Raw genomic sequence first — 24,403 nt, forward strand, 5'->3', positions numbered from 1 at the left:
CACAGTGTCTTCTTTGATGTCATCATGGTCATCAGCTCTTGGATGTTTTCTCCTCGTCTTCTTTGTTTGGGTTGCTAAAAAATAGTTGTGGAATGCTTTGCATTTGGACTCTCTTTGCCTTGCAGATGTCATAACAAGCACTTATCGGAAGCTTTACAGTAAGTCCAGAAGATTCTTGGCCCCTTTCTTCAACTTAATTGCTTTGGGTCATTAGGACTTATCAATTTGTGTACAAGAACAATTAATCAAGAAACACATCATTTACTGCATTGGAAGAGTAGCAAGAGATAGATCTTAATGTTCTCGAATGATGAATGAGAGCTTGTGCGTTCCGGATGATGCGACTGCAGAAGAACAATGATAGAACTGCTCATTCTCATGCACACACCTAAAGGGGAGATGGAATGTAGATTGTGATGGTTCTTCTTCCCCGTCAAGAATCACATGAGTAATAGGGGAGTTCTCCTTCGAGAGGTTTTGGCCTTTTCCTGCGTCTTCTTCCTGAGTGGCTTTGTAGGCAGAGTGTTGGTGGGGGTAAAAGGGTGTCTTATTGTGGATATCAAGTCATATGCTGCTTTATTGAAACCATTGTCTTCTTGTGGATATCAAATCCAGATTTTTGTCACTGAGCTATATATTTTCTGTTTTCTTCATCCTCAAAATCTTACTTAGAATTGTGGTAATCAGAAGCTAATTATAATTCACATTCAGGTTTTATTTGATCCGAGCTACTGATGATATGATCTTGTTGAGTTTGAATCAATGATCCAAGTTAATAGTAGTAACTATCATTCTTCTGTAACAGAGATGTCATGGCTATTGTAATAATGTTCCTATATTTACATGCAGAACACAAATGAAGCAAGCTCGAAAGAGAGCATGGTTAAACCATGATCTCTTGTATGATGGCAACAATGGTGATGGAGAAGAACACTGCTTGGTTGTGATTGTCTGGGGGGTAGAAGAAGTGACAAAGGACTGAGTTCATCTTTAGATTAAAATAAGGTGGAAGAAACAAGAATTCTACTGCATTAAATCATTGTTTGCAGCTGACAATGCCAAATCCAGCCTATAGCCATTATCATGCAAGCAAAGAAATCTCAGCACACTGACACAGTGAAGGTACGTTATGGCACACTGGTTTGTATAAGGAAAGGGCGAAGCAGAGGATGGGCTATTGGTACGTGACAGGATTCCCCTCCTCCCTCTCCGATCCTTACCTTTGTCCTCTCCCCTTGGAGCTCTGTAGTAGTTGCTGCTCTTGTTGTGTGTAGGGAAGATGCAGGGCGGTGGTGGAAGAGGGAGGAGGGGAGGAAGCAGCAGGGAAGCCAGCCCAGACCGAGCCAGGCTGAGCTACTCACAGCAGCAGCAGCAGCAGCAGAGGCTCGTGACGCCACCGAGGAAGGTTCAGGTCATCTACTATCTCAGCAGAAATGGCCAGTTGGAGCACCCTCACTTCATTGAGCTCCCTCACCTCCCCAACCAACAGCTTCGTCTCAGAGGTTGCCTGCTGTAATCTGCTCTTTTCTTCTCGCCTGCACGCATCGTTCTCACCGATGCTTACGTATGTGTAGATGTAATGGAGAGACTGACTGCTTACAGAGGCAGAGGCATGCCTTCTCTCTTCTCCTGGTCCTGCAAGAGGTAAGCTCTTACCCACATCTAAGTCGGAGCTCAAGCTCGATTTGCTGATGTTGTGATCGACTGTGAAACATGACGAAGGAGCTACAAGAATGGGTACGTGTGGAACGACTTGGCCGAGAACGACGTTATCTACGCCACCGACGGCGTCGAGTACGTGCTCAAAGGCTCCGAGATCATCCCCGGCGCTTACGGTCTCTTCTCTCGAGTCTTTGTTGCTGTTTATTTATTGGATGCTTTTGGTCGATCGTAAGCTTCGTTTTGGCTGAGATCGGTTTGAACTCGACGTTGCAGAGCGTTTCCAGCACACTGCAGCAAGCAGCGAGCAGCCGAAACCACTACCCATCTGCCACAGACTCCATTTGGAAGTAGGAGAAGATGATGGAGAGGAGGTGGAAGAAGAAGGGACAGCGGAGGACGAGGAGGAGGAGGAGGTGAGAGGCGGTACGCGCACCGCGGGGGACGAGACTAGAACGAGTCGTCCGCGTTACTCTCATCGGTCACGCGGCGTTTCGACGGACGAGATTGAGCGACTCGAGCACCGGACCGCGACTCGGGCCCACCAGCCCGCGCGCACCGAGTTGCCGCTCGACGACGCCTCCCCGCCGTCCTCCACGTCCTCGGACAAGCCCCCCACCCACGGCCCTGGAGGCGGCAGCGCCGACGGCGACTCCCGGCGATTCGAGAAGCCCGAAGAGACTCCCGAACCGGGCCTGACTCGGAACTCGGTCCTGATCCAACTCATCACCTGCGGGTCGGCGGCGTTGAAGGTAAGAAGCAGCCCCGGCGGAGGGACGGCGAAGGCTGCCGACTCCAAGCTCCACCACGGGGTGGTGAGTCGACTAGCTAGTCGTGCGGACGAGGACGCCGAGCTGCGGCGCATCTTGGAGAACCCCCGGTTCTGCCACCCCCTGGTGGAGGACAAGGAGTACTTCAGTGGGAGCATCGCGGAAGGAAGCAGGCCGCCACCCGAGCCTTGTCTCGAGAAATCCTCCTCCTTCAGAGAAGAAAGGTGACACTCCCACTGATCCCATTTCATTCCATTCGAATTGATCACCACCTAATGATCAAAGAAACCATCCATGCTGTTTAGGTTCAAACATACAGAGTCAACCTCCATTCACATGTTGTTTAACCTTTGTGTAGTTGTGGTTGGGGCGAACCTCCAACTTATCTTCCGACTGATATATGTGCACGTGTATAAGTACTTTGGTGTGGTGACAGGAGCTCAAAGCTTGGGATCGGGGGGAGGTTGGAGGTTGAAGAAGGCAGGGAAGGGGCTGTGAAAGGGAAGTGCATCCCTGGCAGAAGGAAATCCTCTGGTAAGCAGCAGTAACAACAGCAGCAGCAGCTGATACTCTCTCTCTCTCTCTCTCTCTCTCTCTCTGTCTCTGTCTCTCTCTGTGCAATGTAACTGTGCTTACATGTACCGGAGGGAGGAACGCAGGGTCAGCTGCTTGGACGTCACTTCTCGGAATGGATGCATGCCTCTGTTCCCCTGCAGTGTCTCCCTAAGCTATGTCTTAGGGTCGATGTCTGGCTTTGCTGCTACTGTGACTTCTCAGAATAAGAGTGAGTGAATGGTCTTCATAGATTTGATCACTGTTGAATTCGAAATAAGAAAGAATCAGAACTAAATCAGAATCGATTAATAGTTTTATTATGATTCCAAACTAAACGGATGTAAGAGTTGGGGAGTAAAAGGGCTCGGTTCTCGTTTCACCCTTGTAGTAATCGGAATCGAAACTAATCTCGATTTGATTTTGAATTGACTAAACAAATAAAATATTATATATATATATATATATATGATTAGATTGAGTGTTAAAATAACATTATTTCAATGAAAAGTAAGTTGCTCTTAAATATTAACATAAGAATTTTATATATTAATCATTCAAAATATATTTCTATAGTATTTTTCTATATATTATAGTTAATTAAATATATACTTATCTTATTTAACTTGAAAATAAAGATGATAATAAATCTTCACGTTCATCGAGCAAGATAGAGAGTGATATACATATTAAATTGAGAGTATAAAATGATGGGATCTCTAATAATCTTATTTTTTGAATTATTGATTTATAGTAACTCATATTAATAATTTATAAAAAAAAATATTTTTTTAATTAAATGGGCTATATTCAATCTAAAAAATTTATCTAAATTTTATAATTAATCTTTTAATAATTTATTTATAATCAATGAATTAATCAATATCACTCAAGTCATTACATAATTTCATAAAGAAATTTTACTTCACTGTTATAACGGGCGGAACGATCTTAAATTATTATAAAATTTTATTAAAAAACTAAGAACCATAAATACACATTAATTATTAGCTTAAAATAAAATTATTTAAAGATTAAACTACTTTCCTAATTTACTACTAATACATATTTTATTTTATTAATTAAAAATTCCTGGATAAATCATCTAAAAAGTATATATATATATATATATATATATATATATATATATAAACATGGTGAAGTAATTGAAACCAGGCACGTGGCCATGTGCGTCCGTTGCCGTTTCCCTTTCGTTTCACGCGGTTTCACTGTTAACGCGTCTCCGACAGTACGCCTCTCCCCACGCCGCCTCCATACGTTCAGCCGACGCATCCCATTTCAACGCACGCCGCTCCGGCCGCCATCTACTACTCTCTCTCTTCTCCGAAACCAACCGCGAGACACCGTTATCCACCGCTTGATGAAGAACCGACTGCCGTGATCAGCCCATGGACTCCCATCAAGAACAGTCCATGAAGAGCTAAAGGGTTCCACGTAGCAACACGTTTTCTACGGGAATGTTCAAAATCGTCTGCAACTTTTTGTCTGGAAGTCCACATAAAGAAGATCCCTCGTCTCTGTTTTAGACCAGTAGAAACAGTAACAATCGAAGGGCTTCAGACCACTTAATATTTGTTATCTTTCATAACTTAATTCTATATTTGACTTCTATTTGCCCGGTTAATCCAACCAGAACTTGCCACCTAGCTTCCACAACTTAGCGATTGATGAGGCTAGAGACAAGTTACCGCTTCCCACCTTCATTAAACCCGGGGCTGTTCTTCCGGTGGTCGACTGCAGGCAGGCAATCATCACAAGCCACGCGTCCCGGAAACTGACACCAGTCTGTGGCCTCCTCGACAGGTGGCGGTGACGCCTGAGATACTGGCGCGTGGCATCCTGCGATTTGACAGCGAGGAGAAGAAACGCCTATATGAGCTCGCCGCAAGACTCCGTCCTCTTGGCAGAGAAAGCTGATCGCCTCCACTTACACGAGAAGCCTCCACCCCCGCCACTCCGTGAGCTGAGAGATCCCTCGAGAGCTAACAAAAAGTGATCTTTGATCCAATTTGTTTCCTCCGTAAGCTCCCTGAAGTGAAAAGTTTCGATTTTTCGAGTTCTTTCCTCTGATTTCTGTGAGATCAGATCAACTTTTCAGCTTCTTTTTGGCCCCCCCTTCTTCCAGATTTCCTCAGCCAAGAGGGCTTCTTTTTGTACCCTCAGGTTGATCGGTCCTCGTTCTTTCTTTTCTTTTCCTAGATTGACCAAAAGAGGCTGCTTTTTTCTTCTGTTCCTCTTTCTTTCAGAATTCCTTCCTCTGTTTCTACTTTCTATTGTTCTGTTCACAGCCAATTGGGCTTTTGCCAATCTGCCCCTTTTGTACTGCATCTTTTTCTTGCTTCTTTGCCACCTCACGAAGCTACTTCGTTTGTTATCCTCTGGCTTTTAGTTGAAGCTTTGGGTTTGCTTTACAGAGAAGGCATGGCTGCAGCCATGGATGTTTACAGCAGCATGCCAGTTTCCTCATCATCAGATCCTCTGATGGAAGCACTTGACCCTTTTATTAAAGGTGCTCCCACCTCCTATTACCCCTCTTCCTCAAGCTTTGCCTCCTCTGAGTCTTTCTGTTATCCTTCTTCCTCCCCTGTTTCTCCTTTCTCCCCTTATCTTCACCAAGATCCCAGTTTTGATCCCTCCTTGCTCTCAGAATCCAGTTACGAAATGCCTCCGCAACATTTGTTGAATCAGAAAGATGACTTCTTGGGCTGCTTGAGCTCGGTTGGGTTCAGTTATCTCTTCCCTGCTCATATCCAGCAAATCCGAGCTCAATTCCAATACCAACAGCAGCTTATGGCAGCAGCCTCCGAGCGCCGGAACCTGGGTAACGCAGATCCGCTTGCTGCCCGGCGTCGGCCCATGAAGCGCGCCGTGTCGCCACCCTCGCCTCCGAAGCCCACGAAGCTCTTCCGCGGTGTCCGGCAGCGGCACTGGGGTAAATGGGTCGCGGAAATCCGTCTTCCCCGCAACCGCACCCGCCTCTGGCTCGGGACCTTCGATACCGCGGAGGAGGCCGCCCTGGCCTACGACAGGGCCGCGTTCGAGCTCCGGGGCGACGCCGCGAGGCTCAACTTCCCGGAACTGCGCCGTAACGGGTCTCACATGGGACCGCCGCTGCACTCCTCCGTGGACGCCAAGCTCCAGACCATCTACGACACCATGGCGAACTCACAGAAGCCAAAGAGTGCTCTTCCCGGTTCAGCGACGACAGAGGAGCCCGGCACGAGTTCGGAGAATAACAAGTCGGAGAGCTCCTCCTCATTGGAGGAGGACGAGCCATCCTCGGGATCGTCCGCTGTGTCCGCGATGCAGCACTTGGACTTCTCCGAGGCGCCATGGGACGAATCAGAGAACTTCGTGTTGCGGAAGTACCCATCCTGGGAGATCGACTGGGACTCCATTCTCTCCTCAGATTAGTAGTGCTCAGAATCTAAAGCTGTTGCAGATGAGGTTTTAGTCATTTGCATGGCCCCTTGTGGTGTTCTTGGTCCTCGAAGCTTTAAGCTGCAGTATAGTGAGTTGGTGTTGTGGGCACTACGACCTTCAGGTTTGCTGGCTTTTTCTAGGCATACCCGAGGGAAGGTTGTCTTCTTTGCAATGTCATGTGAAGCTCTGTAGTCACTGAAACAGAGCAGTAAATTGTTTGTGTACATTTGCAAAGTTGGGAGTGTGTCAGACCCAAACAGAAGTAGCATTCACTGTCATGTGAAGCTTTCTAAGCACTGAAGCTTTGTAGTCACTGAAACAGATTAGTCAATTGGTTTGTATGTGTATGTGTGCATAGTTGTGAGAGTTTCAGATCGAAATAGTGGCATTCACTGTCATGTGAAGCTTTGTAGTCAATGAAACAGAACAGTATATTAGTGTGGATGTTAGCAAAGTTGTGAGAGTATTAGATCTGAACATTAGAGAGTTCAGTGTCAAGTGAAGCTTTGTAGTCACTGAATCAAAGCAGTAAATTAGTGTTTGTGTGCATGTGCAAAAAGATGTGAGTGTATCAGAGCCAAATAGTAGCATTCACTGTCATGTGAAACTTTCCAATCACTGAAGCTTTGTAGTCACTGAAACAAAGCAGTGAGTTGGTTTGGGGTTAATGTATGTGCAAAGCTTTGTCAGATGCAGATAGAAATGTGAGGGAGACACAGTGTTGCTCTTCTGATCTTTTTCTGATGATGTCTTGCAACTCTGCTGCTAATGCTATGAACTTATGAAAATGCTGATTCTAGAAGTTCAGATAGAGAAAACTTATTTCCTTTTCAGGAAGACATATTAGGTGTTTCATGAATTGAAATTCTCAGAAAGTGTGGGTGAAGGAGCCTCAAAACATATAATATATTCAGCTGTTTTTGCTGATACACCATTTGAAGTCAAGTTTGATTGTTTCTAAACCCTGCCACAATCATTAAAGAAACAGTGTCTTAAGGCACATTGAGATGGGGAAATTAGTCTATCTTTTATGGATCTTTATACATAGAAAGCTAAACAATTGGCAAATTTTTGTTCATGAGACAGACTATAAGTCAGCCTCATGAGCTTGTTAAGTTCTTAACACTGACTAACAAAAAAAGATCACATTGTCAAAGTGGATAGCCTCAAGATTATAATTGTAATATAATAATTAGATTCTAGCACTGAATGATTGCTTTCACAAATGCCATGAAGTTTATCCAAGCATCCTTCTCTTTCTTTCTTCCTGATAGGAAGTTCCCATGCCTAGATCAATGTAATTAAGCTTGCAAATTACCTAAAGCTTCTACTAGGCTTGTTGGGCTTTCTTATGATCAGTCAGTACTTTTACCGTGCTTTAATGGGCCTTTCTAATATATGCCAAAAAAAAAAAAAAACTAATAAATGATCATAGAAGACACAACATGATGTCCAGCTTCATCTGATTTTTTTTGTTTGTGTGCCACAAGGAAAAAATACCTTATCTTCAAACATGAAAGAATTCTCTTTGCCATGTTCATGAATTCTGATTTATCCTGCAACAAGTGTCAGAGAAAGAAACTAAAGCACATTGCATTGAAACCTTACATCACATCTTACTTGTGGAAATGCCAAGGTTCCAGTAATGTGCATTTACAAAGATTCTTAGTTTGGTTTGGAGTGGAGGAGACTTCTTTCACTTAGCAAAATTAGGGGTTTCGAAGCCTACCAACTTACTACTAATGCTGCTTAGATGCTTTTGAAGCCCACAAACACATACTGACTTGATCATGACATAGACAAATACTCACACATCCTTTAGGAAAACTTAATTTGATTGGTTGATATCTCAGCAGACTAGCAGAGCTGAGCTTCTCCAATCACTCCTCCTCCTTCTACAGGGATGCCATGGCAGCAAACGCAAAGCCCTGCTCATATAATTGGCATGCTTTCGAAGCTTGCAGACAGCTTGGCACGTGGATGAGTTGCAGGAAGATGCAGTGAAGCATCCAAAGGACGATCGGTGGTGGGTGGCTATGATTAGGAGAAGGGTGACGACAGGTGGCTATTCGATGCTTGCCCATAGTGGTATTGCTTGGTAGAGAATGGTGGCATCGTGTGCTCGAGGACACGTTGGGGTTGTAAGGCTGTCTGCATATGTTCCGCTCCGATTCAAAAGGACATACATGTTCGGATTAGATGAAAGCAAGAGCGATGTGGATGTAAGAATCTGAGGACTCTCTCTACATCTTCTACATCATCCAATGCCAAATCATCGGATGAAGTGATCATGCAACGTATAAGATAAATAATTATGCAATCAATCATCGAACGCGATAGTTAATCCACAATTTAACTCACATGAGATCAAAATTAGCTTAGATTATTTATATGTATGTACAGACATGAATATGTACGATATTAATGAAACAAAAAATAAAACCTAGATTCTGTCCTACAATAGTCTTTATAGAATCTCCATGCACGAGCTTAAAGATTGAGGAAAAGAAGGAGAGGACAAATAAGATGTCCACTCACTAAGCCAAGTGTGTGACGCTCGATCGGAGCTCTCATAGACTTTTTTGCTTGGGGTTATATCAAAGACTTTAGCTGGAATATTGATGCGTGTGAGTAAGAAGGTTTGTGTGTTCTTTTAGAGGAGGATGCAAATGGTTACTACACTCGCAAGTGGTGCCATTCTAACCACAAGAGCTCGAGTTTGTCTTAACCATGATGACAAGCTAAAACAAGTTGAGGAATTGATGTCTCCTTCTCCTTTTGGGGTATATAGCTTTACGACGTATGTTTCTGTCTCTGTCATGGATCATGGGATGAGATGCTTACAAAATTGGAATCAGGTCTGTAATTGCATATCTATTGGATCTCTTGATTCAACTATACTAAACTGTAATTGCATATCTATTGTCTTCTCTTCTCAAACAGATCCAAAGACACATTGTTAACCCAAAGATGAACTCTGAAGCTTGTGGTGGCATGTTATTCATTACATGTGATCATGCATTTTGTGTACGGATATAATAAATCTGTCTCAATGCAACAGTGATGTGATGAGTCATGCACTTTGCACACTTACGAAATGTTCTTCCTTCTTTAACTTCTGGAGATCGAAGTAAACATTCTGCACAAATCAGAATCAACTTCTGCATTCAAACACAAGTCTATTGTTGGAAGACTCTGTGAACACAGACACACTCTCTCTCTCAAATGTCAATATCTTGAAGCACATGACTTCTACAATCTTAGTACTATTGATCTGATCTCAGCTGGATCACCTCAAGAAATTGAGATTCTTTTTCTTTCTTCTTGAATGCTTACATACATCACTCAAAAAAAAATTCCAAGCCATGAAAATTTCTAGGAACTTCCTTACGATTAACTTCCATTAAGAACTCATCTAGAAATAGTCTTTGATGCTTCACCTACTCCTTCAATCATGGAGGAAACCTGTGAGCACATCTCATGTGCTAATATTCTCCCTCTTTTTTATTCATCCGAATCTTTTTATATCTTTAGTATTTAATTTTATTTTTATTTTTTTAAAAAGTGATGAATATGAGATTCGAGTTCGAGACTTTATGATAAATTATCAGAGTTTTACTAACTAAACTAACAAACACCTTCAAATTATCGACTATAGATAGTTATGTATGTAATTAACTCATTGTAATTGTGACTATGGATAATTTTACAAAAACATATTTTGTTAAAATTTTAAATGAGGATCAATATATATATATATATATATATATATATATATGATAGCATTAATTCAAGACTAAAATTTAAGTTTATTAAGCTTTGATGGACTATTTTTAATTTTCGTCTCTCATAATAGGTAAAGGCATTTTGTTATTAGATAAGTATAATGTGGATTTCTTGTCCTTTATATTAAATTTATCTCTCGATAATATTTAAAAAAATGTATTATTCTATGTACTCAAATACTGTGCCTGCGCCAACATGGAATTGGACGAGCAACTGAAGTGGCATCCGTTCACGGGATGAGCCTTTGGGGTCCCATCTGACGTGGCAATCCGCTCGTGCTAGAGATTGTGACGCAGGCGACAGCAACCCGCAGTGTATTCGTTTCACTCGGGTTGCTTGGTGGGGCCATTTCGCGCGTAAGTGTTCCTTTCTATTCGGCGCCCAGCAGCTGCCCGCGTTATATAATGCCCGCCAATGGAAGTCGGCTTCGTCCCCAACTCCTGCTGGTCTTCCCTGCTCTCCTCCTCCTCCTCCTGCTGCTGCGTCTTCTCAGCGGGAGAGAGGAAGAGAAGAACGACTCAGAATTATAGGCCTTTTCCTCTTCCTCGCTTATTCTCCTCGTGGTTGAGTTCCAGAAACTCCCTAATTGCCTCCTGTACTGCGTACAAACACCTGCTTTGGATACAGAGGAGAGAGAGAGAACCGAAGAGATGATGAGGAAGCAGAGTGTGATAGTGCCGGAAGAGTTAGCAGTCACGACGGTGATGGCAGTAGTGGCGGACCCAGCAGCACATCGCTCCGCCTTGCTGCCGCCTCGCTCCTCCGCGCTCGGCGTTCGTTGCGCCAGGTACAAGAGGTTCCTGAGCCAGCTCGACATGGGCAGCGGCGGCGGGGGCGGAGCGAGGATCAGTGCGTGGGTCGACTCCATGCGGGCATCCTCACCTACTCATGTCAAGGCCGCCGCCATGCTCTCGGCCTCCTTCGCGGCCTCCCACGACGAAGACTACAACAACTGGGCGGTACGTTTGCTGCATCTTCTTATATACACACCAAGGCTTCGTCTCCGGTAACGGGTGCTGAGTTCGTGGAAATTGTAAGCAGAAACAGCATCCTTCGGCGTTGAGCGTCTTCGAAGACATCGTCGCAGCATCGAAGGGGAAGCAGATCGTGGTGTTCCTCGATTACGACGGGACACTGTCTCCGATCGTGGACGACCCCGACCGTGCCTTCATATCCAACGCAGTACGTTCAGTGTCTTTCGTTGCTCTGTTTCCGAGTTCTTTACACACTCAACAATCATATCACTGCATACAGATGAGGGAGACGGTAAGGGACGTAGCAAGGCATTTCCCAACTGCGATTGTGAGTGGAAGACGCAGAGACAAGGTGAATTCCTGCTTCCTTCCTCTTGCCGGATCAGATCAGCGTGTTACTCTTCTTTTTAACTCCTCTTCTGTGTTGCTTTGTTCATGTTAAGGTGTTCAGCTTCGTACGATTAAGGGAGCTGTACTATGCTGGAAGCCACGGCATGGACATCAAAGGCCCTACTAAGAGAACCAAACATACAAAAGCCAAGGTATCTCTCTCTCTCTCTCTCTCTCTCTCTCTCTCTCTCTCTCTTCGTATCCTCTGTTACTGCACCTATGTGTACTAACCTATCCTTTTATTCTCTGTGGATGGATGCAGACGAAAGCTGTTCTATTTCAGCCAGCCACTGAGTTCCTCCCCATGATAGATGAGGTAAGAGTTCTACTCATGGTCAAGTATCTCTGAAACTATCAGCATCTTTCCCTGTTAATATTCTCTTGCACAAGCTGTACCGATCAATATATTCTATTTCTTTCAAGGTCTACAAGGCATTAATGGAGAAAACAAAGCTCATCCAGGGATCCAGAGTAGAGAACAACATATTCACCTTATCGGTTCACTTTCGATGTGTCGATGAAAAGGTCGAATAATCCTTCGATATTGGATTTCGCAAGCAATTATTGGTTCATTCTTCGTAAGCTAAAACCTCTCGCTCTCTCTCTCTCTCTCTCTCTCTCTCCAATTTGATGTCAGATATGGAGCTCATTAGCTGAGCTTGTAAGGTCAGTACTCAAGGACTATCCCAAGCTCCGCCTCACCATGGGAAGGAAGGTATATATATCATACATATATCCCAAATCCATCAACAACCTTATCTTTCTCAACATTTGTTTCTTGATCATCTTCCCTCAGGTGTTGGAGATCCGGCCTAGTATCAAGTGGGACAAGGGGAAGGCTCTCGAGTTCATGTTGGAGTCTCTTGGTGAGCTTGAGCAAGATCTGATTCACTCCCTCTCTTCACCAACCTTCAAAACTCGATCAGTTATTCTTCTTTCACGTACAGGATTGGCAGACTCTGGCAATGTGTTCCCTGTGTACATAGGAGATGATCGCACCGATGAAGATGCCTTCAAGGTACTGGATTCTCTTCTCGTCGTCTTTTTGTCAGACTACACTGAGTTGTGGTCAATGATGCAGTCCACGTTTCAGGTTTTGCATGGTAGAAGGCAGGGTTTGGGAATACTTGTATCGGAGGTCATCAGGGAAACAAGTGCACGTTGCTCTCTCAGGCAACCTGCGGAGGTGAGCATCGGCTCCATGTCTGCACAAGCTTTTCTGCCATGGATGCTGGGATTGCTAGCTGACACCATTTACAGGTTCAGAAGTTCTTGCGTCGACTCGTGGAGTGGAAGCGAAGCGCCTCCCTTCCTCGAAGAACTGAAGCAAGGAAGAAGTGAGATGAGACTGAAGCCCTCTATCCCATGAAAGCTTTGAGCGTAGTACTACATCATCCTCTGAGAATGATGTCAAGAAGACATCTAAAACTGGTCTTCTTGCAAAGGATTGTAATTACTGATAGTGTTCAAGAATAATACGCAGTGGTCTACGTTTTTTCTTGTGATCTAAGCTTTTCTGTAAGGAGAAGGATTTGTTCTTCCCAACTGATGAATGTTATACGAATGCATAGGCACATGATATCTTCACATAAAAAAGTACATGCTGGAGAAGAGTCAATTCAAATTCGCAACAGAAGTATATACATTGCTCCTCCCTCTATTAGCAAGTAGCTGGAAATAAGAATCAGTTACGTCTTATCACTCCACGGTTAGTTTACCGCCAAGATAACTCCAAAAGTACATAGTCGTGGAAGTAGTTACGGAGGCTACGAATCATCGAATCGGAGGTGACTCGATCTAGATCGAGAAGATGTCGCACTATAATAGAGAGGAAGAAGGACGCACGTCTGATCTATTCCAACTGTAAAAAGAGGGGAGGCGATGGAGAGGAGCGCTCCGTGGTTAGAGGATCTGCTGCCGTGAACGGAGGCGCCACTCCCCGATCGGGCGGTGCCGGCTTCCCGCCGGCCGCACCAGGTACGTCTCGCTTTCCGCCGGGAACGCGGTGGTTTTCTTGGTGGTTCCGAATGGCCGTGGCTCCTTGGTGGTGCTCTGTTTCTTCTTTTCTGTCGAGGAGGTACTGCAGCCCGTCGGATGGGGTCAGCAAGGTGGTGTTCGGGTGGCAGACCAACGAGGAGGTGCCCGAGATCGTCACGACCGGAGGTTAGATTTTTGATTCTTGCTACAATATTCTAAAGAGAAGGCCCGGCAGAAACAAGTCGGGATCGATGATTAATCCGTTGATCGTGGTTTCCGTCAACAAATGCTGTCTACTTAGTAGTTGCATATCGCCTTTTCTAATGCCAATCATAGTTAGTAGTTGCATATCGCCTTTTCTAATGCCGGTCATAGTTAGTAGTTGCATATCACCTTTTCTAATGGTCAATCATCATAACAATAAAATTGATGTAAGAATCAATCCAAACCACAAATCCAATCAAATTTGTCTTTTATTCAAATCAGATGCAATATTGAGATTGATATGAAGCACAAAAGTAACTATGATTTGTGCTTCCAATAAAAAAACTCCCATCCTCCAACTCCCAACCCCCAACCCCCAACCCCTTCTTCCTTTCCCCTCTTTGTTGTCTCCCTAGAAAATTGCATTAAAAGCTCCACCCCTCCATCGATTCAACTGTCTATACCCTATTAATATAAGATTTGGAATGGTATATGGAATGTAGCAATCATTTAGGAGGGTTTCATTGTACTGTCGTCTAACTGAAGAGATTAACGTCAACGACATATTTTTAAGTTTTTAAGTCTTATAAACATATATAAATATGCAGAATTTAAATTTGGAGGCATAAATGTGAAAATTACTTTTTTTTTATTGACATTAATACTCTTTTAAGTGATTTATCATGATTGTAGGAATTTTAAGATACATTGGACTCTTTTTAAGTTCAAATTAAAATACGATAAATACGATTTTTAATGATTAATTTAAAGTTGTTTTGGGTGGATGTTACCAAAGGGATATTTATAGAGAACATATATGCAAAATTAAGATTCAGAGGAGCAGATACGTTAGTTCCGAACTCTGAAAGGACAAATAGGTAAAAGAGGTCCGGTCCGTTTACGAAATTAAATTCGGTCCCACCACCACCACCATGTTATTAGGTGGCGGAAGCCAACAATTTTGAAGGCAGTTTCATCAGCCCACCAAACAACTGATCAGATTTCGCCGCAGCCGTCCGATCTCGGAATTCAAAGTGAAGCACCATGCTCACTTGCCTTGTATCGTAACACCATCCCCACTCTCTCTCTCTCTCTCGATCGACGCCACCTCGCCCTCTTCGCCTCTCATGTCTCACACCGCCTACGACGAAGGCGTCGCGCCAGCGAACGTCCAGCTCGCCAACGGGGAGCATGCCCGCCGGACGCGGGAGGGCGGCTGCTGGAGGTCCGATCCACCTGGCCTCCGTCGGGTGCCTGAGGAGTGGAGGCGGCTCCGACGGTGCCTCGAGGCCGCAGCCAAAGGTTTCGCTATAGGCGCCGGCCTTAAGGGAGGACTCGCGTTGTTCTCGGTTCTTGTGCGACTGAGGAGCCGCAGATCCTTGAGGTCTTCCGCAAGGTTTGGCCGAACAGGTTTCTCAAGTCCAATACGTACCTGGACTTTGTTGATTGCTTGATTGTTTTTGGCGCTTTCATTTCCAGAAAGGCGGGGGTTTTCACGAATAAGGAGGCTGTGGTTGTGGCGTTGGAGGAGACGTTGAGATATGGGACATTTCTGGGAACCCTTGCAGGAACATATGTTTCGGTGGACGAAGTTATTGCTGCATTAGGTGGGCACAAGAGGTAGGTGTTTCGGAGTTAGTCCTTTGTTCTTTAATCTTAGGTGCTTCATGGTCTGATTGCTTTAGTTATGATTTCCAATTTCCAATTTGCATGTATGCATGTCTGTGTGACTTTATATCTTCGCTGTTACTTTCCTCTTCTCATCCTCCTGCAGCCATTTATTTCGAACTTTATCTTGTTCTTTCTATTTGGGCCCTATTGAAGATGTTTTTTTTCTTATACATATGTCCTCCTAGACTTCATATGCTATAAACTTTGTGTTGTGGAGTTCAAGTGCTTCGTCTTTTAATGGTTGAATGATGGAGACCAACGTCGGTGGTGGTTGCCTAGTAACACATCTTGGAATGTTGTTGCCATGAAGTATTTGTAAATCTTTCTAAGCAAAAGCCTCGCAGGGAAAGGCTAACAAGTAATAAGGTTAAATTACTCCAAGCTGGTTACTCAAGCTGTTAAGCTATAGAGATGAGAAAAATATCAAATTCGTCTTCTATTGTCCATCCTGTCTGCGTTGGTTATCTCTAAGTCAAAGCATCAATGGAAGCTCCGTATAAAACACAAACAGAATGAGACTCTCTTCTGTGATATATAATTAATACATGTAGTCGTGCATGTTAACCATAACTTTGTGTTGTCTGTGGTTTTACACACTTTAAGACCATATCTTAAGGGTGTCACTGGAAATAATGATTGATGTTTTTATATTTAAACTTCAAGCCATAATAGAACTTCTTTTCTTGTTTTGCTTCAGAACTGCAAGATGGAGGTCGTTACTAGCAGGGTTGATTGCTGGTCCATCAATGCTCTTGACCGGACCAAATAAACAACACACTAGCTTGGCTATATACATTCTTATGCGTGCTGCGGTATTGGCATCACGTTGTGGGATAAAGAGCAAACTATTTGGTGGTGTTTGTAGACCATTGACTTGGTCACATGGTGACATATTTCTTATGTGTCTCGCCTCTTCACAGATCTTGTATGTTTGATTTTATGAAATTATTTCATTTTTATTTATCTGGTATTTAATTTTGTTTGAATTTATGATTATGTCATTATACATTAACAATTTTTCTGTGGAAGTTTGTAACATAATATTATAGTTTATTGTTGGATCTAGAATTAAAAGAGAATCAATCAGTTAAGCTGAGAAAACATACTCAAATTATGAGTTAGATACATTGGGATGATTAAATCTGCTGGTCATGTTAGATCAAGAACCTAGACCAAAGCAACTGCTCTTATTGTACACATATTCACTTAAATGACCTATAATTATTTATTTGTTTAAATGATATTTCTTCTATGTACAGATTTATGATATCTGCCAGTCGAACACAAGCATTATAAGTTATGACACTTAAGTTTGAAATGTCAAATGGTCTAGCTTTATGAAGAAATACCAATGGAAACTTATTCTTAGTAGGCTGCCTCATTTGTTTAGTTGAAATTTTGTTATTTCAAGCTTCTTATTTCCATCAAAATGTTTTCCTTTAAAAGATTTGCTTTTCCACTACAGAACTTCTTTTAGTAAAGATGCATGATCTGGCGAACATGAACTGAAGCACCAAAAATTATTTATTTTACAACTCCATTCCTTGTTAAATGTTTTGAGTGTGTTTTTGTACCTTGATCCTTGTCAGATTTTTGAAAAATGGATGCGGTCAGGTGGTTTGATATGCCTTCTCATGATGCTTCTCATCATATATAAAAGATTTATCTGCTTATTACATAAGAGATTTATCTACTTAATTCCATTAATCTTTTCTTATATGACTTTAGAATATGATTCTGGTGGTCTTTGCCAGGCCTGCTTACATTCTGAAGCAAGACAGCTTGCCATCATCATACAAGTCATTTCTTCATAAGCATGGTGGAAAGGATGCTGTTATTCTGCAAAGTATGAGAGAAATCGCATCCAATATTTGTTTTTCTAATTTAGATGGGGTTAAGAAGTATTACAAGTCCATCGGTGTTGATGTGAAGCTAGATCCTAATATGAATGTCCCATGCTCGGTATGCATTACTGTCTTAATTTTTAAATTATTTGTCACATCAGGAACTCCTGTTTGATCTTATGGTTTCTCTTTCATCTTTGTATGTGAATCTGTTCCATTTGTGATATTGGTGTATCTTATTTTGTTCAGCATATAATGCTATAAATGAGAGATATCTAATCACTCACTAACAAATACTTTTCATCAATTGGTTCTTATCATGCCTAGTTCTTAACTCCCTTGGTAATAGGCACTTGTGTTTATTTCATCAGAGCAATCTTGGTTTCTAACATATGCTGGAGCATGGCTTCTCAAGTATTATGTTCAAACCCATTGTTATGCAATCTTTATATCAGCATCCAGGCCTTTTCCTTTTAGTATTGAGTCAGATCTTATGTATAACTAACTTTTTGTAATATTTAGGCCTCAAAATCCAGAGGCTGCTGCATCTGTGATGAAGGTTGGGATGATCTCATTTATGTAAATATTTTAATTTTGATACCCTGATTGGACCTTATACATATTAAGTGTAATTTTGTAATGTTAAGTCCTCAAAATCCAGAAGCTGCCCCCATTGGAGGTCGGCATGATCTAATTGTGTAATTTTTTTAATTTAATTGACTGATCAGAACTTAAGTACAAGATTCAAAGATCTTTGAGGCTATCTGAAAATAGAAAGCTGCAGCTGCTCTGCTATTGCAGGAAGGAGAGAAGTAAAATGTAGTTAGAAGATAGGAAAAATTCTGAAGGAAGGGACAAATGAATGAAGAAGTGGAGAAGGAAAAGAGATAATCAATGGCTTGCAGCTAGAAAATACTTGTCTGTAAAATTACAAAAAAGTTATTTATACATAGGCTCTGACCCTGGTGTTGTTTATTGGTGAACATGCACTCTTCATTTACATTTGGCCTATTGATCAACTCTAATTGGACTTCTAAAGTAGGAAAGTTGCAACTACTCATTTGTTATCTGTATCTTTTATGCAATGTTAACTCTAATCAGAGTTCATAAATGAAAGAGCACTTACGGCTGTTGATTGGAACTCTTGATTATAATATGTACTCTATATATGACCCCATACTCATGTGAGAGGCTTGGATTCAAACTTTAAAAACTAATGATGTTTGTTGTAGATGAACTTCAGAAAACATTCACATGTTCATTTATACTGTCACCGTCATTGTTGATTTATTCAATAACTATAACTACTATTATTATTTCTTTTTCAGATTGTGCATGGCAATCAATCTTGTTTTGAGCATTTCATAACTTTCCTTTTCCAAGAATATGGAAGAGCACTACCAGTTTATCTTCCAGTCTACTTGGTTCCTGCACTGGTAGTTCATCGTCAGGGTCTTTGGAAAAGGTATTGACTTAAGCTTTAATTTATCCTTTGAAGTTATTCGTTTAATGAGTTGCATTTATGATCTGCTAATCACTAATTTGCAGGGAAAAGTTTTTGCATATTCCTAAAATTTATGAATGATTATCTCATTTTGTGTGTAATCATTTAATCCTTGCTCATTTGATTTAGTCTTTGTAGTCAAGAAGTTAATCTTTTAGATTTAGGTCTTGGAATCAGAGTAATCTTCTGGCTTTGGTTTGTCTATTTCATGTAGAGCTACACATATTTAATCATTTTTCCTATTTTCATATGGTCTATGTTCTCTTTTGTTCTTTCTACATCTGTTACAAAGAATATCATGTTGACTTATTTGGGGTGCATTTGATATGTTCTCATGTATGTTCTCACATCCAATCTAATTTTTTAGTGGGGTTTTTCTCAACCTTGAATATCTGAGGACCCTTGCCTGTAGGTATGATCCTCATAGTTTATGCACAAATTGATTGTTGATAACCTATAATTTATCTCTTATTGACTTTTGTTTGGAAGGACTATATATAGGTTGAAACTAGATGCTGTGTATCTGTTTTTACTTGAACTATTGTCTGATTTATTTTCCACAAGTTGATCATGTAGTACATGTTCATGGCCAGATATGATGCTGTCATTTTTGAGCTTTTAGTCATGCTGTCCTGTTTTTGATAATTCCAACGTCAACTCTCTTTCTGCATTTAGAGGGCAATACCCAAAATTTCTAACTAATGTTTTAATAGTGGGCATATGGTTTTTGTGCTTCTGAATTTCATGGTATTTATATTTTTCATCTTTAGTCCCTTTAGTTGTACCTTCTGGAGTAAATCATGCTTATTCTACACCTTGTGAAGCTTAGCGTTTTTTAGATTTAGTCTTAATTCCAACATTAAATAATGTTGCTGGGACTTTTGGATGAAATAATTATACATCTGAATCATTTAAACAGCTACCACAAAGAAACACATATTGTCCTTTACCAAATGATATTTTGTTAATCTGCCTGAGACATGATATAACAAGTGCTTGATGAAGATCCTTTTTGCTTGAGTTCAGACAAAGTGCTTACTTTCACATTTTGCACTGTGGTCCTCATGTTATGAACCTTCTATTTCTTAACTTTAACAAAGGTCTTCTTCAGTGGTGATCTGCCATTATATCACCAGATATCTGCTGAATCCTCATAATGGTTCTCTTAATCTGTCTCCTATGCTATGCAGGCCTTACACAATCTTGGGGAAGAGTCTTCTGGGGACTGCAAGATCTAGCTTGTTCCTCTCTGTATATTGTGCATCGGCCTGGTTAGCTTTGCTCTCCTCTACATAAACTAGTTATACATCTTTGTGAGATTCATTTGCCAAACCAATTTGTCTGTTTCAGTTGTTTTAGTTTGAGGAGTAGCCTGGATTATTAAAGTAGAAGATGACTATGTTTTTCAACTGTAAAGTCTTTGAATAAGTCTTTCGTGGAATTTAAGCTGGAAAACAGTTCAAAAAGCTATTCTCCCTATTTCGGGAGGCAAGCTTATTTTGACTCTAGTTCTGTTGCATTATGTAAATATTGTATTAATATAATGATTCATATCTCGTAAACAATGAATTAGATATCATATGTGTAGCTCCAATTGTGAGCCCAATAGCTCCACAAGAAGTGTTAACCAACGGCTAGTATATGGCTGAATAAAAACTGGTCATAATGTGCCAACTATTTTGGTAGTTATATGGTACTTTTCCTGCCACTGGGCTCTGTTTAGGTCCTACATATGGCTCGAGATTTATGTCCAATATGGTTTCACAATACTAAACAAGTTTAAGGTTTAATGAGATCTGCAGATATTAAATGTGACCGTTCTCTTCCATGTTGTGCATATCTTCACCATCTGTTGCAGTACAACTCCTGTAGTCACTTCGCTGGAGAGTTGGTATTTGCACCTCCTAGATGGCCAGTTGGGATCTACCTTCTCAACCCTGTCAATTTTGTTCATGGATGCTATACAGATTTATTAGTGCCAGGGTTTTGGAGGAGAGTCGGAGATCATTTTAGATGGGACTTAGCTGCAATTTAAACCGAGCTTGAGCTAGTGAGTAGCAAATAGACATGGGTTGCTTTGGATCTTCTCACATTCACTAGGTGGAGCTTGCTAGCAGTTAATTCGCTGGTAGGCCCACACATTCCACTTGTGTGTTTATGATTTATGAGAAAATTTGATTTCTTTTTATCTGTTTCTCCAATTTTTCTGTGTATTTACTTTCTCAAATCATAACATAGTAAAGCACGATGAACTGATATCTACCTTGACGTTAAGGACCATGTGAGTCATGGTTACCACTAGTCCAAATCCATACTTCTACCTGAGCATCAAAGATATTGGAGCAGCGACTGAAAAGCAAACTCATGAAACTAGACTTTGTACCGGATATGTTAATTGGATCAGCTATTTTTTAATGGTGTAGATCCATTTTGTGCTTTTTGTTACCATATATTCTATCATATTCCTTAAAAAATTTCTCTTAAATTTTACTTTCGGCCTCTTAAGAATTGTTGTAAAATCAGTATCGTTTCACTTTCATGATAATGTGCAGTAAAATCTTTCTGTACATGCATTCTTTTTGCAGGGCTTGGACTTGCCTGCTTTTTCGACTTTTTAAAAGATGTAACATTCCGATGGTCGTGATTGGCACGGTAAGTTTTTTGCTACTTGTTGGTTATTTGGCGCATCAGGAGTTTTGGTTGCTAACTATGCTCAACGACAGTTCCCTACTGGCCTGGCATTGCTAATTGAGAAGAAGAGCAGAAGGACCGAGATTTCTTTGTATTGCCTTGCCCGAGCAATCGAAAGCTTCTGCACATGCTTGGCAGATGCTGGAGTGTTCCCTCAAGCATCAAAGCTAAAGCGAGCTGATGTGATCGTATTCAGCTTTGCAACAGCCATCATCATGCACTGCTATGCACAAGAAAGAGAGGTGTTCCGGTCAAAGTATTTGAATGTGCTCGACTGGGTCTTTGGTGTCCCCCCACCATATGATGATGAACATTGCAAGAAATCCTAAATTATCGATACCATGCTACACGATATCTAGTTCAATATGCCTATGTAGATTAGATTTTGTTATAGAGAGATGAACCGGGATAGCTGGAAGAAGATATAATGAGACCACTGGCTTCATTTCCCTGGTCAACCATCCTGAGCTTTTCTGTTATGACACGGATCTTGCTCTCACAGCAAGTGTTGCAGCAAAGGTGTGTTTGATGAACTGTACTCTCCCGGAAATCTTATAGCTTAGTAATTGTATTGATGCATTTTTATTTGTGGAAGAAGCTGGCATTGACATGACAGTGGAGCTTTGAAGGAGGCTTCAAAGTTTCTAGCAGCATAAGATTCCTCAGAAATTTCGATTCCTTTAAGCCATTGTACCACAAACATTATATTCTTTATATTACTTATTAGCATATTACAAATTATTGTGTAGCTTCTCCAGTTAGTATGTACATATGGTAATTTTCCGTAGGCAATAATTTTCACTCCAAACCTTCATTTCATGTGTGAGTTGCTTGTACAGGTTATAAAGAAATTCTCTGTAATTACATGAAATGTGTCTCATCAATCCATTATTTAATACAAACTAGTCCATTGACATTTTCATGTTTCAAAAATGAAGGCATAAATTGTTCCCTAAATAAAGAGATGCATACTCAAATGGATCTCCCTCTTTAGCAATCAGTTTTATATTTACTGTCACTCACTATAATTGAAAGAGGCTAATGTATGCAGTCTTTATCTCTATAAATACAACGATGTTGGTCCCCAGCCGTCTTATGATTGAGCAACCTGACAGTTGACGGATCATCTAACACCCACCAACATAATAGCCATATCTTGCCACAAAGCATTCTCATTAATAATAGCCATATCTGATGGATATAACGTGAGCTTAGATCTGCACGGGAATGGGCGCGCGGGCAGTTGGGTCGCTTTAAATGGCCGGGAAGGTGACGCCCCTCTGCCCACTCAGACGCACGCCCTGCACCCACCCCGCCGCACAAGAGGTTCGTCTCTGTTCTTCTCCCTTCTCTTGCTACTTATTCTAGAGTTAGTATCATTGGTTGAAGAGAACGAAGAACTGAAGGGCGGAGATGGGGCGGGAAGCAGCGCTGCGGACGAGCCTAGTGGCGCTGGCCGCGGTCATGGCCGTCGTCGGGATCTGGACTTTCTCCCCCAAGAAGGCGCTGGTCACCTACGCCTTCGGGATCGTCGGCATCGCCGGGTTCCTCTTGCCCGACTGGGAGTACTTCGACCGGGACCTCTCGCAGTGGTTCATGCCCATGCCCGCTCGGAGAACCGCCGCCGCAGCCGACCGGGCCCCCGGCAGCTCGAGGTTCGAGCCCGACCCCGACCCCTCTCTTTCTTTGGTTCTCTTTTGAGGCCTTTGAGTCGTCGACCGGGGAAAGTTTTTAGTTCGTTCTTCTGGTGATTCGCTTTCTCTCATTAACTCGAAATCTTCCAATTTGATCATCCTCGCCTAGGGGGATTTAGGCTTGGTGTCCGATTGACCTTAATTTGCCTGATCACAAGCTGCATAAATCTATGTTGCACTCATCTGAGGTCCAGTGTTCTCGATCTAAAAGTTTGGCCTCCTCTGATCAAAATTAGATGTTTCTTTCCGGCAGAGGCTATTGTTGCAGACGATCAAACTGACTCTTGAGTGGATCTTGATGGGTTCCCATTGAAAGAATCTTGATGTGCTTGGTTAATGAATCTGTAAAGGAAACCGAGGATTCCAAACTGCATCTCGGGAAGATGGAAACCTGAAACAAGATTTGTGATGCTGTTAAGCGCTGGCATCATGTCCAGTACTAGTTAGCTTTTCTCCTTTGACATTGCAACTGTTGCGTCTAGGTTTCTTTCTTGAACAATTAAATTCACACCCGATGGAGAATAAAATGAGGAAAAATTGAATTGTTAGTATTGTGAGAAATATAAATATAAATTATATGGTATGGAGCTGAATGGTGGGAAAAGATTCAAAGTAGCTAACCTCAAATAGTTGAGATATCACTTTATAGAGAAAGATGTTTTTGCATTAGTTAATAGATTAAATCTATAAAACTTTTCTTAATTTCTTTGTTTCTAATATTCTCCTAACTTTCTTACATCAATGAAGAATACTGACTCTAATATTCTTCTGACTTTCCACTCCTATGAGTTGATCTTGTTGTGTCATTGTTCCCTTGAACATCTGCTCATACCTAAAAGGTTTTTATTTGAACATTTAAATACCTATTAAAATCTTTTACTAAATCATTTGATGTAGCAAGTGTTGGATCTAGACTTTGTTCTGGAACAATTAAGTGTAGTTCAATATGAAATAAAACGAGAAAAAACCGTGTAAGATGGTATGCATATATTTGAATGATATCCGCTTAGATGTTTAGAGATGAGTCGGTACGAGATTGGTTGTTTAGTATTAATGTTGTTAGAAAAATAGAATAAGTCTTAAAGAAAATAAAAAGATATCACTCTTGATTTAAATAGATATGTTATTTGTGTGGAGCTCAATGGTGGGAAAATGATGCAAGAAGCCAACATATGTGCCTAAATAACAGATTATTATTTATAGAACTTCTCTTAATATCTGTACCTTTAGTATTCTTATTACC

At 41.5% G+C, this 24,403-nt stretch overlaps 5 protein-coding genes across 10 annotated transcripts in view; all 5 read left to right on the forward strand.

Annotated features, from left to right (window-relative positions):
* The first annotated feature begins 1,138 nt into the window (after nucleotides 1-1,138).
* On the forward strand, nucleotides 1,139-3,363 carry LOC135633904 (protein SOSEKI 2-like). The gene is made up of 5 exons (XM_065143894.1): nucleotides 1,139-1,502; nucleotides 1,575-1,644; nucleotides 1,723-1,835; nucleotides 1,936-2,653; nucleotides 2,866-3,363. Exons 1-5 carry the CDS (start codon nucleotides 1,280-1,282, stop codon nucleotides 2,975-2,977), a joined length of 1,236 nt encoding a protein of 411 aa, XP_064999966.1. The 5' UTR covers nucleotides 1,139-1,279; the 3' UTR covers nucleotides 2,978-3,363.
* A 1,529-nt stretch (nucleotides 3,364-4,892) lies between these two features.
* LOC135634146 (ethylene-responsive transcription factor RAP2-4-like) lies at nucleotides 4,893-6,869 on the forward strand. Its single transcript, XM_065144401.1, has one exon. It carries the CDS (start codon nucleotides 5,424-5,426, stop codon nucleotides 6,414-6,416), a length of 993 nt encoding a protein of 330 aa, XP_065000473.1. The 5' UTR covers nucleotides 4,893-5,423; the 3' UTR covers nucleotides 6,417-6,869.
* A 3,651-nt stretch (nucleotides 6,870-10,520) lies between these two features.
* On the forward strand, nucleotides 10,521-13,070 carry LOC103977189 (probable trehalose-phosphate phosphatase 6). 4 transcript variants are annotated; one of them, XM_009392638.3, is made up of 11 exons: nucleotides 10,521-11,170; nucleotides 11,253-11,393; nucleotides 11,466-11,537; nucleotides 11,629-11,727; nucleotides 11,838-11,891; nucleotides 11,999-12,100; nucleotides 12,213-12,290; nucleotides 12,372-12,441; nucleotides 12,523-12,593; nucleotides 12,669-12,761; nucleotides 12,836-13,070. In XM_009392638.3, exons 1-11 carry the CDS (start codon nucleotides 10,862-10,864, stop codon nucleotides 12,914-12,916), a joined length of 1,170 nt encoding a protein of 389 aa, XP_009390913.2. In that variant the 5' UTR covers nucleotides 10,521-10,861; the 3' UTR covers nucleotides 12,917-13,070. The 4 variants fall into 4 exon arrangements, with proteins under 4 accessions (XP_009390913.2, XP_064999965.1, XP_064999964.1 ...); XM_065143893.1 differs by having other exon boundaries at nucleotides 12,372-12,593; XM_065143892.1 differs by having other exon boundaries at nucleotides 12,669-13,070.
* Nucleotides 13,071-13,467: 397 nt separating this feature from the next.
* LOC103977187 (uncharacterized) lies at nucleotides 13,468-22,204 on the forward strand. 2 transcript variants are annotated; one of them, XM_065143889.1, is made up of 9 exons: nucleotides 13,468-13,738; nucleotides 14,699-15,152; nucleotides 15,236-15,376; nucleotides 16,125-16,352; nucleotides 17,182-17,389; nucleotides 18,600-18,736; nucleotides 19,966-20,046; nucleotides 21,361-21,427; nucleotides 21,499-22,204. In XM_065143889.1, the coding sequence occupies exons 2-9, from the start codon at nucleotides 14,884-14,886 to the stop codon at nucleotides 21,793-21,795; spliced, it is 1,428 nt and encodes a 475-aa protein (XP_064999961.1). In that variant the 5' UTR covers nucleotides 13,468-13,738; nucleotides 14,699-14,883; the 3' UTR covers nucleotides 21,796-22,204. The 2 variants fall into 2 exon arrangements, with proteins under 2 accessions (XP_064999961.1, XP_018679268.2); XM_018823723.2 differs by lacking the exon at nucleotides 13,468-13,738 and having other exon boundaries at nucleotides 14,553-15,152.
* A 437-nt stretch (nucleotides 22,205-22,641) lies between these two features.
* The window catches only part of LOC103977186 (signal peptidase complex-like protein DTM1), a 2,349-nt gene continuing 587 nt past the window's right edge, over nucleotides 22,642-24,403 (forward strand). Inside the window, exons 1-2 of one of the 2 annotated variants that reach the window (XM_018823664.2) lie at nucleotides 22,642-22,792; nucleotides 22,873-23,121. In XM_018823664.2, coding sequence (XP_018679209.2) covers nucleotides 22,880-23,121 — 242 coding nt within the window. In that variant the 5' untranslated portion in view covers nucleotides 22,642-22,792; nucleotides 22,873-22,879. Of the gene's footprint in view, nucleotides 23,122-24,403 lie in introns of both variants that reach the window. The other variant, XM_009392635.3, reaches the window with a different exon arrangement.

The sequence above is a fragment of the Musa acuminata genome, chromosome BXJ3-3 (genome assembly GCF_036884655.1).
Source record: "Musa acuminata AAA Group cultivar baxijiao chromosome BXJ3-3, Cavendish_Baxijiao_AAA, whole genome shotgun sequence".
In the NCBI taxonomy this organism is placed as follows: Eukaryota; Viridiplantae; Streptophyta; class Magnoliopsida; order Zingiberales; family Musaceae; genus Musa; species Musa acuminata.

Bases quoted from the DNA above. Each gene is read 5' to 3' on its own strand.
- LOC135634146 (XM_065144401.1), top strand. From the start codon at position 5,424: ATGGCTGCAGCCATGGATGTTTACAGCAGCATGCCAGTTTCCTCATCA.
- LOC103977189 (XM_065143891.1), top strand. From the start codon at position 10,862: ATGATGAGGAAGCAGAGTGTGATAGTGCCGGAAGAGTTAGCAGTCACG. The intron at 11,394-11,465 runs GTACGTTCAGTG...CACTGCATACAG, and splicing joins GTGCCTTCATATCCAACGCA to ATGAGGGAGACGGTAAGGGA. The intron at 11,538-11,628 runs GTGAATTCCTGC...GTTCATGTTAAG, and splicing joins GTGGAAGACGCAGAGACAAG to GTGTTCAGCTTCGTACGATT.
- LOC103977187 (XM_065143889.1), top strand. From the start codon at position 14,884: ATGTCTCACACCGCCTACGACGAAGGCGTCGCGCCAGCGAACGTCCAG. The intron at 20,047-21,360 runs GTTAGCTTTGCT...TTCTTTTTGCAG, and splicing joins GTATATTGTGCATCGGCCTG to GGCTTGGACTTGCCTGCTTT. The intron at 21,428-21,498 runs GTAAGTTTTTTG...GCTCAACGACAG, and splicing joins CGATGGTCGTGATTGGCACG to TTCCCTACTGGCCTGGCATT.
- LOC135633904 (XM_065143894.1), top strand. From the start codon at position 1,280: ATGCAGGGCGGTGGTGGAAGAGGGAGGAGGGGAGGAAGCAGCAGGGAA. The intron at 1,503-1,574 runs GTTGCCTGCTGT...ACGTATGTGTAG, and splicing joins CCAACAGCTTCGTCTCAGAG to ATGTAATGGAGAGACTGACT. The intron at 1,836-1,935 runs GTCTCTTCTCTC...TCGACGTTGCAG, and splicing joins GATCATCCCCGGCGCTTACG to AGCGTTTCCAGCACACTGCA.